Source organism: Amblyomma mixtum, chromosome 3, assembly GCF_055824585.1.
Source record: "Amblyomma mixtum isolate Tamu chromosome 3, ASM5582458v1, whole genome shotgun sequence".
NCBI classification, from domain to species: Eukaryota; Metazoa; Arthropoda; class Arachnida; order Ixodida; family Ixodidae; genus Amblyomma; species Amblyomma mixtum.
Genome location: NC_143014.1, coordinates 67,581,908 through 67,594,323, shown reverse-complemented (window position 1 = coordinate 67,594,323; position 12,416 = coordinate 67,581,908). Strand labels below are relative to the sequence as shown.

The 12,416-nt window shown below is 42.2% G+C and overlaps 2 protein-coding genes across 16 annotated transcripts in view; one reads left to right on the top strand and one right to left on the bottom strand.

The window, feature by feature from the left end:
- Positions 1-947, bottom strand: part of LOC149350505 (DDB1- and CUL4-associated factor 11) — a 52,981-nt gene extending 52,034 nt beyond the window's left edge. For 2 of the 3 annotated variants that reach the window (XM_089579548.1, XM_089579550.1), the window contains exon 1: positions 556-945. In XM_089579548.1, the coding sequence (XP_089435674.1) occupies positions 556-704 (149 nt within the window). In that variant the 5' untranslated portion in view covers positions 705-945. Of the gene's footprint in view, positions 1-555 lie in introns of all 3 variants that reach the window. The other variant, XM_089579549.1, reaches the window with a different exon arrangement.
- Positions 1-12,416, top strand: part of LOC149350500 (mRNA (2'-O-methyladenosine-N(6)-)-methyltransferase-like) — a 106,727-nt gene that overhangs the window by 11,107 nt on the left and 83,204 nt on the right. For 6 of the 13 annotated variants that reach the window (XM_089579543.1, XM_089579539.1, XM_089579542.1 and 3 more), the window contains one exon: positions 3,046-3,190. In XM_089579543.1, coding sequence (XP_089435669.1) covers positions 3,064-3,190 — 127 coding nt within the window. In that variant the 5' untranslated portion in view covers positions 3,046-3,063. Of the gene's footprint in view, positions 1-1,519; positions 1,960-3,045; positions 3,191-12,416 lie in introns of those variants that run through there. The other 7 variants (XR_016290373.1, XM_089579536.1, XM_089579547.1 and 4 more) reach the window with 4 other exon arrangements.

Genomic DNA, 12,416 nt, shown 5'->3' with positions numbered 1-12,416 from the left:
ACGTGTGACGGGGTATTACACTGCTGATACAGCTACGATTACAAACAATGCGAATGATCTGTTCGCATAATCTTGAGAAGCTGGCGCATAACAAGAACTACCATGTAGTGTGCAATCTGCAGAAGCAGAATGTGTTCATAAATTCTAAACAGGCGCGGCACCTACGACATGAAAAGCGTGAGAACCAAAACATCGCTGTATTCTTGGATTGTTTTTTTCCACCTATGCAAGCACAAACGCAACGTTTCGTACTGAATGACATTTATACACATTTAAATTATGGTGCAATCAGCGAGTTATTCGATTAACAGACGAAGCAAAAGAATTCAGAATGCATCCCGTAATCGAGAGAGCTGCCCTGCATCACTGCACAAACAAGTTTAGAATGCAGCAAACGACGTATCCTTTGCAACTCGCCCGACATGGCACGCGTACAGGATAGAACTGCGCCGCAAAGGTGATTTCTATGCGCAAGCAGCATAATAAAGATAAGAAGCATAACATCGTGCCACAAACATATTTGCTTGGCCCCGACGATTAGCTGGTCGTACGTACCTCCTCAGTAGAAATTGCAGAACTCTAGCGTAGTTAGGATCGTCGGTGCGCACAACTCTGTAGCGGCCAGGGTTCTCGCTGTTCCGTCTACTGGCACTTTCCGACGGGGGCCTCTCACACATCCTCCCCGAAGAACCAGTTAAGCTCATGCAGTCATTTCAGTGTGATTGCACTGATTAAATCCTAGCAACACTTATCTTACGAAACCAGCCAGGCCACCAGCTATCTTCGGACGCAAATGTAGCAAAGTCTGTACTGTCTGAGCTGGACCTGGAGCTGCACAAACACAAACAAATAGCTTGATCTCGCAAACAACTCGCGACTGTTGGATCGCCGAGCCAGCCGAGCCGAGCGGCCGAATAGCTAGCCGCGCACAACCATAAAACAAAACAAAAGATGACGTCACCGCACAGCTGGACTGGACTGCCTTCTGCCCTTCCAGTAACACACTTTCAGACAATTTACTGCATACCTGTCGTCTGCACGTGAAAAATCAACTTTAATTGCGCAAATATTAACGTTTATTTGGTATTATGCAGTAGACTTATTTCTGTAAAGATGACGCGACAATCTGTAAAACTAATGTTTTGAAGGGCTGTAGGGTTGTATTTTACTGCTGTATCTGGCTTTACTAAGTAATTTAGTTTTAGTTCCAACGCTTATAAATAAAAACAACTAAAACCCGAATTACGCTTCCCATCTGTCTAAGCTAATAATTTTGAAGTACACTAATAGCAATTTATTATTTCTATCAATAATGCCAAACAAGCAAAAACTTCAAATCATCAAAATAAAATAAAAAGTAATAACTTTTATTGTTATAAATTTTAGTGAAATATTTTTTGGTTTTCTTTAAGATTGTTACAGATTTTTTTTGTGTAACGCTCGGTACCGCTGTAGTGGCTGTAGCGCTAGCTGCGCTTTCTTTTGGTCACGTGATGTCATCTTTGTCCAGAGAGGCAAATGGCGTTGGGATAGGGAAGCGCTAGTCGGTGTTATCGAGAAAATCAGAATTTGCTGATTTTTCACTGTCGGCAGCCGTTTTGTGTTTGCTGCAATAAGTACACGAATGTTATGGCTGCATGTTCATAGTGCGTCCGTGTGCTTCTGCGTCTCCATGTAAATACAACTGGTGAACGACTGAGCTAAACACACGTGGGTTTGTGTACATTCTCGTGCCTGTTCGTGTCAACGCTAAAGTAGTTGCAGAAAGCATTTGTGGTACTTTGTCATTCATCACAGTGTTTCAAGCAATCAAGTAAAAGCAATGGTAGTTAACATTGTGGGTGTTAGCTTCAAAGGAGCATACAGAGCCAGTAATAAGTATGATGTAAATGAGCTGTTTACCGAGTTGACGCTTCAGCTGTGGCTGACGAACGTTGTATCTAACAGCCGTTCAGGCAAGTAAGTTTTTGCGGTGACTGTTGTTAAAATTGAATTCATCTAGTGATGTTTGTTTACGAGTGCCTGTGACCGTTCTTGATATTGCTGGTTGTGAAAAAAAAAAAAAAAAGATTTAGCGGGATGAATTTGATCTTTTTACTTCTGTGTTAACTGCCGTTCTTCAGTCGTCTTGCTTACAGTCGAGCAGTTAGCATGTTGGCTTTGTGTGAGATGAGCGATTAACTTTCGTAATTGCAACGTATGCAGTGGAATGTATATCTATCTAGCTGAGGTGGGACCGGCCTTTAGCTTCCGTAATCTTTGCTGTGAGTGATGCGCGGGATTTAAATGTTTAAACGCGTTTGGTTCAGTTATTCTTGCTCGCATTTTTGGGCCAGTGCTGAGCTTAGCTATTGAGTTTCGCTGTCATGAATTTCGAGACACGCACATTCGTTTATATTGTCAGTAACCGTGCTTGAGGCGAAGAGCCTGTCATAGATGTCTATTGCAGGCTTTTCGTCAGTATTGAGCAGTTTTTGACAGGGAAGCGACAGGTGATTGTGCAAGGTTCAAAGCAGGCAACAACATGTTAACGTCACTGTCTGACAAATTGGGTCCTGAATCATGCTGTTGCTTGTTTGTGGTGTTGGTGTGTAAACTAGCCCAGCTTTAAGTTGGGCTTTACCGAAACTGCTGTGTTTATTGTGGTGTGTACACAAGGCAGGCGCATAACCAAGATTTTGGAAAAGGGGAGCAGAAAAATTAAAATACCTCAACAGGTGCCTATTTGCTTCAAGTCCAGATATGTAACGAGCTATTAGTTGCTTTCTAAGCTTTTTGTTCTGTGGCAAGTTTAGCACATAGCAATGCCGCCGATGGTTTTTCTCTCCCATCTATTCTCTCTAATTGTGCGCTGTATTGTAATGTGACCTGGAGAATGGACTCCAAAATGAAAAACAGGTGTCGCCCACTTGCAAATCTGTCAAGGATTTTTACTAGGCTGCGGATTTTTTGTATCATCCCATATGCATGGGCTTGGTATGCATAATCAGGCTGTACACATTCAGATGTCTTGATGCATTTTGCAAACCACCTAAACTACTGCAGGGCGGAGGAATGACTTGAATGCCTGAAATGTCTGATGCTCGTTTCCAAAACCTGTTGTCACGGGATGAGGCACTTTTGGACCGAAATCACGCCGTGAGTGAGATGCTGAGCAAGCCAGCTGCTTCCTGGGAGGAACAGAAGTTTGGTGAGTATTTTATCAGCCACAGTGTATACTGGTTCAGCCTTGGTGGCTTAAAGACAAAGTGATGTTGAAGTAATGGCTGTAGTTGTGTTGCAACTTCGGTTCTTCTCTTGGCTGTTCTGCTTGTGTCTTTACTGAGCTCATAATCACATTGTGACCACTGTGTAAATGTTACAAATTAACTGTTTAGTGTGTGTAAACTTGCAGTGCTAGTAATTCTCATGGTTTGTTTATCCTTGTTATACAGAACGATCATTGCGTTTCACTACCCTGACATTCTTCTTAAGTATCTGTAGAGGGACTAGAACCTCAATATGAAGTGAGGCTAGATTAATAGGTTACCTTTGAAGAATGTTACAAGTGTGAATTTCCCCCAGAGCAGGGCATTCTTAAGGCTGAAAACAATACAGATATCAAGCATTGATTGCGGTGCATCATATGCTCTTTCATATTACAGGTGATAATAATTTTGTTATTAAAAAGTTGATTAGCTGAGCTTGCTAAATTGTAAGAAACAACAGCTGTTGTAGCATGAGGGTCTGCAGCTTGCAGTGTTTTTTTTTTTGTTTTCTTAAGAGTGATATATAAATTCAAGGCACAAAAATATTGAAATGACAAAAAGAAGTCGCGTGGGATCTTGCTATGTGTGGCTACTTCGGTCTCAGCAAACAGATTTGTCATGAATTGAATTGCTGCTGCACAAGAAAATGAAAATATGGCTCTGCAAATTTTTTGGTAAGAAAAAAAAAAAACTTCAAACACCAAACAAACTCTGACATAAATTTCTTAGGCCCTGTTGTTTACCTGTATTTAAAAAAAAAATTGAAATGGTGTGGAGTAGATTATAATCTCTTGAACAAGTATACTTTTCATTGTACAGTCTTTGTCAAAAGTAACCAGGCTCCATGGTTTGCTTCTCATTCGTATAAAAGAGCCCTCACGGCTTCCCTAAAGATTAAAAAGTTCTTTGAAGGTGAGAACAGAGGTTCTACTTACCATACAGAGATTTAGAGCTTGAGGGTTGGCATAACAGCTTTAGTATACGACAGAGAAGAAAAACGTGCAGCCTGGTTACTTTTGACAAAGACTGTACTTGTAGCTTTCTTTTTCTAAAGTTACAAAGTTTTTTTTTTTTTCTTTTCATTCATTCATGGCTTGAAAGTAATATAAATCTTAGGCCATTCCTTTAGGTGTGTTGTAATGTGTGCTGCTGCTGAGCTGAGCTGTACAATATTCACTCACATAATAGTTGCACTTTTTTCCCCAAAATTATCTGAAAATTTGAGGGTTGTGGTCATTATGCAGGGTAAGATATTCTGAAAAAGTTTGAAGTGGTAAAAACAGGAAAGGAACTAGGCAGGTGGAATAAACACTTCATCGAGTATGACTTGCCTTCTAAATTAAACTAAACAAACTCTTCAGCATGGTTCCTGTACTATGTTCAGTAACTTTTATCTTAAACCTGCACATATCTCGCATAGGGGTCCAGACTGCTTTCCAAAGAAAGCACAACTGGAGTTCACTCTAGCGCTGCTCACAGCATGCAGCACGATGCCGAACTACTACAAGTTGCCACAATCATTAATATGGCAGATGAAACAGAGAAACCTTTTTAACCAGCTTGTTGGTTGATCTCTTTGCAGAGCATTCTTATTGGCTTTTTGTTGAGTAGGGTGAGGGTGGTGTCCCGTAAGATAGTTTTCACGTGACATCTTGGGCGCCATCTTTGGGTACTGAGGCTGTCTTCCACAGTACATGGGAACCGGTTGGTGATAGGTGGTTTAGCAAACCATCCCGGCTTTTGCTGTACTTTCTGGTCTCAAAGATGGTAGCCACTGTGACGTTGGTGAAAGCTATGTGTAGTAGTCTTGACGTTCAACAGGTGGCACTTTTTAGTATTGCATTGTTGTTTCTGCATTCAGTGAAGAGCACCTGCTAGTATTCATTATCATCAGCAGCAGAGTGCGCTCCAAAAGAAAATGGTGCATCTGTTTTACTTTTTGAGAGCTGCACTAGAAGATGCGTTTGTTGCTTACGTGCGAATGCAGTCAATGTGGTATGTCTGGTGAAAGCAGCTAGACTGTCCAAGTATCTCAAATGGTTGATGTAGTTGATTTGAATAAAAAATTTAATGCTTGAAATGAAAGTGATAAGTAGTGTAAGTGATAAGTCTGCTGAATAATCTGACTTCATAATATGTTACAGTTTACGAAAGAGCTTTCTGGGAGCAATACAGTTGACCTAGGAGGATGTTAAGCTATGAAGCACTCATTATTAGCATCGTTGTCTTTTGCTCACTTCAACCCTGAATCATTAGAATGTGTTGAGCATCACTGATTTTTTGCTGTTGCATGGTGCTTTATGATGATGGAAACTAGCACGTGCATCAGATAGGACTACACACAGAAATTTTAATATTTTTGGGAAAAGTTGTTCTTCATTTTCAGTTGCTGCCATTCAGGTTTTTATTGGTTCATGTGCCTGATCCACTGTTTTTCATAACTGCGTGAACAAGGTAAAAGAGGTTCCAAAGATTAAATGCGAAGGGGACCACCTGTACAAAATGTACAAAGAGAATACAAAATAGTAGGGGTAGGCAAGTATTGAAAATTTTCAAATATGAATTGAATACTAATGTGAAGAAGATATGGCTTTGAATATCGAATCGAATATCTGTTCAGTAAGAAAAAAATATTTCAGAAAAAGATAAAAATTCGAATGTTGCTGCCCCCGCCCCCTTTTTTTTTTTTTTTTCAAAATAGTGTGTGGTTTTTGCAGCTGAAATACAAACTAGACTGACCCAGCACCATATAAAAGCATGATGCGTACTGAAATGTATACTACTTTATTAGACAGCGTAACAGTATGCAACCTGTTATATGGTCATGCAAAATGAAATCCATGAAATGACGTACGACTGGCAACTAAAAATAACATAACGGCTAGTAAAACCTCTCCTATATCTGGTGCCATTACCCGAGGGACGATTTATAATATGCCTTGTGCCCCCGAAAAGAAAAAAAAAATGTCGAAAATGCGATAAAACCTTATGATGAGGCTCCAGGGCACTTAACTCTGCCATGGCACACACACCGAATAGCCCATGACGAGCGCACAGCTTTGTTGTGCTGGAAGAACAACGCGCACGTAAGCGAGGGGAACGCATCCTGGCATCGGAATGACAAGACTGCTTCTAAAAAGAAAAAATAAATGATCAGCGATGCGCCAGTTAGCGTCTGAAAGTGGCGTGGAGCTTGGTTCAGACGACCGGCGAATCTGCAGGCCGACAGCTGCCATCACTGCGAGCTAGTGGTGAAGCTCAGAAACTGAAACTACGCGACCAGGCTATTTTTTTGGCCTGGTGACTAGGGCCCACCCATCGTCGTCATGCCTGCTGTTAAGCACGTTTAAGAGGTGCGCGGCTTAGAAAGCACCATGCAATAGGCGGGATTTTTACATGATTGCTTGCCCTGCTGTGACACCTTGACGCATCCCTTCGGGAACCTCATGCAAAGTTCCCAGAGTGGGCTTTCCTGCATATCAAAATTGACCTAAATGTGATGGCAGAGCTCACGCTAGGAGAGTTATGAAGGCGACAGGGTGAATGCAGTGGGTGTGGGTGTTAAGTATGCAACACATTATGGAAGGATCAAATAAATAAAGTGGTAGGGTTCTAGGGTTTTGACGTAGTTAAACCAAGTAGACATACAAAAGCATGTGTTTAGTCTGGTATCGAAACGATTTGAGCTAGAGTTCTTAGAGCTGTGCCGCCACCAGAGCGGCGCATGCGTCGACAATAGTGTCTTCAGAGTCTCGTATCGGGTGAAGCCAGCGCATGGCGCGAAGAGACCCATGTGGCACATGCTGTGCGAGGCGACAACGCCAAGTGAGCTGCCGTCATTATGTAATGTACATGCTGACGACACAGGTCCCGTGGTGGCGTCTACCGGCACAGTCAATAACCAGTGACAGTTGTACAGGTCGCTGTCAAGGTCAAGCTTCATGCAATTTTCTTGGCTGGGGTTGGACCCCATTAAAGAGTGCTATTCACACCAAAGCAGCACACTTTCTCGCTGTGATGGTTCGAACCGGGTGGTCGGCCATCTCTTTCACATCATGAAAGCCCACATGCGGAATTTTGCACGAGAGAAGCTGAATGAGATCCGTCCACACAATAAACGCCGGTGAAGAAAGCAAAGAGGGTGCATTTGTATTGTTTTCCTGGCTCTTAAACTTGATCGTCGTATAATTTGTCCAGGCATTGTAATTTTGCTATGGCCAAATTTCTAAGTCAGTGTGGTATGCGATTGCTGGAGAATATTATGCGATTGCTGGAGAATATTCAGAAATTTTCGACAATGCCTAGACAAATTATCCAACGATAAAATTTAAAGAGCCAGGAAAACAATACAAATACGCCCTCTTTGCTTTCTTCTCCGGAGTTTATTGCGTGGACCGATCGTTCGAAAATTCACAAATACGATTATGAACCGAATATAAAACATTTGATTCGTGTTCGAAATTTCTAATATTCATGGACCTCCACAAAATATGTATGACTTGGAAGGCATGCAATGAATAGAAAGGACTTTAGACACCTTATTTTAGCCGCCGCGGTGGCTCAGTGGCTATGGTGCTCGGCTGCTGACCCGAAAGACGCGGGTTCGATCCCGGCCGCGGCGGCTGGAATTTCTTTGGAGGAGAAATTCTAGAGGCCCGTGTACTGTGCGATGTCAGTGCACGTTAAAGAACCCCAGGTGGTCGAAATTTCCGGAGCCCTTCACTACGGCGTCTCTCATAGCCTCAGTCGCTTTGGGACGTTAAACCCCGTAAACTAAACTAAACTAACTAAACTAAACACCTTATTTTAGTTGCATGTTTTCTTCTTTGGAATGATGCATAAGACATTAGGAACACATCGGTGACCATGTGGTATTTGCCAACAATTGCTAAATAGTTTTATAATAATTAATAATTATTATATTATTTATAATAATAAATAATTGAATTTCTTGTTAATGCTGTTTCAGTTTCATCAATCAGACGGTGGCTGTGACACATAAAGAGTGTTTAGGTCACATGGGGCACAAAAAAATTGCAATATAATGCTCATATGTAGTTTTAATCCACAACAAGGCTTAAGACAGCCTGCTTCAAGGGCTGAAATGAGAACAAATGACATATCACTAGTTGTTTTAGAGCTTCTTTCATGCCTCACGTGACCTAAAAATTCCTTACACGTCACAGGCATCGTTCCGCTGATGAAACTGAAACAGCACAGCATTAAGAAGAAATTTAATTACAAATTATTTAGCTGTCATAGGCGATTGTGATACAGTGACACATATTTAATGTCTAATGCATCATTTGAAAGAAGAAACACTTGAGTCAAAAATTTGGTGTCTGTACTCCTTTAATAAAGGCTATTGGCTCCTATCGGTGATTTTCACAAAATCGACGACATGCTGCTGCGGCACCATGAACTAGCCTGAGAAGGATCAGCGCACAGAGATATGTTGTTTGCTGCATTGCTTGAGTGGCCTTGCTGCCGAAATATATCTGAGGTGCGCTCTCTTACATGGATGGTTGCCACTAAGGATTAGAAGAGTCGCTGACTGTCACTGCATGAGTTTTCTAGCCGGCTATACAGATAGATCATGGGGACAGGAGGTTTCTGTGCCGTAGTGGAATGCCTGGGGGATGATGACAGCACAGTCCTTATCAGCACTCAGCCAATATGGATAATAAGATTACTTGTCTAGACTAGAAGGGCGCCAGTGTGAATGTGAGGCACTTTTTGTTATCAAAAACATCACTAAGACCACATGACAAATGGGCACGTTTCAAGTGCAGAGAGTTTTGTGCATGAGTGTCTGTCACTGCAGGCTTTATTGTGACATGCATATATGGTGATACAGTCAGACCGGGATATATGGAATTTGAAGGGGATCACGAAATAGTGTGATATATCAATAATTTGATGCATAATAAAAATAGCAATAGAAATGTTTTGTTTTATGTATTTATTTACAAATACTGCTAATCCCAATTGGGATTGTGGCAGGAGGGCTTAGTAAGGTTAACAGAACGCGGTCAAGCATAATTGGAACATTCAACTGGTCAGCATGTTAAAGGGGCCCAGAAACACAATCTTAGTTAACTGTTTTGCCTGTTGATTGCATACAGTGAGTTATAATGGTGCTATTAGCGTCGGTAATACCGCGTATATTCCGTTTTTTAATATTTTAATGTCCTCTCAAAAACAACTTCATGGCTCTGATGGTGTCGCCACACAGTGGCGGGTTTTTAGCAGCGGATATGACATCACCTGGCGCGAGCTTGATGATCGGACAAACAGTAAATATACTGCAAATTGTGTGAATAAATAGAGACACATTTTGTCACCTGTCTGCGTTTTATATTAGATCAACAAAAACAACTTGTTTGTCTTAGATAAAAGCCCTGCAAAGCAAGTAAAATAAAAATACACCACCAGGGGCGCTCTGGCATGGAAACGACGCTGCCAGTCTCAGCAAGAACGAGTTACAGAGAGCAGGCAACCATGGAGTACAAACTTCCGCGACGTGCTCTGGCTGGCTGTTTTGATTGGTTGCGCCAGGTGCCGTCATTGGGAGAGCGAAATAGGAGTGGGAAGCCCCGCCAAAATCGAGTTGAGGGCAGCGTTTTGTTTGCTTGTATTTTGAAATTTCTTCACTGAATAACTCCCGTTCCTGTGCATCGATTCCTGTAATTCTTTTTAAGTCAGCATCTGTGTGACATAAAGAACCCACCTGAAGTATAGCCGGTATCCCCCCAAGCAGTGTTTCGCAGCCCCTTTAAGAAAAGCCTCAAATGGTAAAACAAAAATACAACAGAGCTGTGACGGAAACAATCAAATAGCACATAAAATAAGGCTAATGTCGATAGTATTATACAAAGAATAACAAAATGTGGAAACAATGCTAGTTGTTATAGTATGCAGACAATAAGTAAACAGTAAATATAAGCGTACACTGCAAAGGCATTAACATAGTATAGGTATTTAGTTTATGTAACACTGCATAGTTTGACGAAAAAGCTTAAACATAAAAAAAAAAACAAATAACCATGGGTATAGTAAGCATTGTAACATAGAAGCAAGAATGCATTGCAACCATGCTTGGCGCATTCTTGCAGCTGCCCGCCGATGTGCTGGTAGCCCACTGCTTGCTAGGCATTTCTATGCCTAACCTGCTGTGCGTTGAAATGCAGCGGAAGATAGTTTGGAACTAACCGCTGCCTGTCTTATGATGTTTTATCCTTTTAGTGGTAAAGTTGAAATATAGCTTTTAAAGTTTAAATACAATAATCTCATTAGGAGTAAGGTACGGTTGGTTTCAGCAACGACTTTTGCAGCGAACCATGCTAAGCAAGGGCCACCTCATGGGCTTAGTAAGGTTGGCCTCCCCACATGAAAGCGATGTGGTGTGGAAAATGAGTACAAGAAACTGCAGGTCACCCATAAATACTCACACGTTCACCTTGTCACCCTGTTTCACAGCTCTGACACTGCCAGCAGCTGCCCAAGGCTGTGCAGTTGACCCGTCTCTGTGTGGGAAAAGGATTCGAATAGCGCTGTTAGAAGAAGTGGCACTGCAGGGGCGTGGTGCATAGTTTGATATATCGAATGTCGCTGAACGCAAGTTTGATGTACACGAACAGCAGTGCTTTACTTTTGCATGGAATTTTCAGTATAAACAATAATTCAGTATATCCATGCTGGACTATATGGCACTTTGTTGTCCATGGAGTTGTTGGTGAGGAGGCATTGGGGAGGTGATGTAAGGGTTTCATTTGAATTCCATTTCATTCTGATTCTTTTAGCTCTGTGATAGCCTAATGGTTGGATCGCAAGAATCGGATAGAATCAGACGAAAGGATTGTATCCTAACAGCCTTGCACGCATTGCATGCCTTCCATCCATTGCTTAGGAGCAAACTGAGAGCACCAGGAGCGGTTAATTGCCCCAGGAAGACTGTGCGGTAAAAGGTGACCTCATTGTTCTTGCTTTCCACTGGTAGATTAGACTATCTATAGTAAAACCTCTATAATTAAAACTCTGTTAAATTGAACTTCTGGATAATTCGAAGAATTGCTGTGGTCCCGCAATTTGTAATGTAACTGGATTATTCAAAGTGGCGGCCTGTATCATCTTGTTTAGTTCGAAGATTTGGGGGGCTCTGCGGAATTGCCCGATCCCGATTTTGCCGCAAACCAGTGAAGCAACAGCCCCTCGGAGCTGCAAGGCGGTACAGTAGTGTGATACTGATGCTTGTTATGCGAAGTGCCCTAACCTCAGTACTCCTAGCACAAAAACCAGTCTATGGTACAGGTTGCAGACCATTGAAGCGTGCCTGCAAAGGAGAAGACATGTTTCACTGTTAACGCACCCGTGGGTACTGGTTTCAAAGTAATGTGCTCTCAGTGCTCTAACCATCCAAAATTTGGAGGGAGGTTGACTTATACGTGGAGCCGACCAGCTGACTTACGCAGTTTTTGACGAGGGGGTAGCACGTGCCCCGTGTTGGTGCCCGTTCCTGGCAGGATGCATGAGGTTCCTTGCATAAAAAAAAGTTATTAATTCATACACAATTAAGGTCCGCCAAACAAAATTTGAATTGCATGCTTTTTTTACCTGGGTCGTTCGTGCCTGCAGTCGCTTCCTGGGATGAATGGTAGGTAGCGCAAGAGCAAACATCTAACATCTAATTGGGGTGAACGTCGTGCTGGGATCTGAAACTACGGGACCATTTGCATTCATTTCTGCCGCCAGTCATTCAGGTCCCACGCAACTGTGGAAGGCAGGATGGAGCGCCATTTTTTCACTTTTGTTCTCGTCTCGCTTCAGACTGCTGTCCTTAGGGTTGCATCGTTATGCATCTATTGCGTTGAGCTGCGCACACACTGCGATGCCATCCCATGGGAAACTACAGACCGAAGTGTGGCGGCGTGACGAAGTGGGAGGGAAGCGGGGTATGCATAGACTTAATTTGGAGTCAACTTCATTTTGCCCAGCAAGGACTGCGAGTAGGGCGGGTTTGCTTTTACACGGAAATAAATGGTGATTACAGAGTTCATCCAATAACAGTAAGCGCATTCTCACAGCAACATTTTTTTGCCTGGGTCATTTTTTTTTTTTTTAAGTTGTGCTTGGTTGATTAGATATTTTTCACTATCCCAATGACTTTGA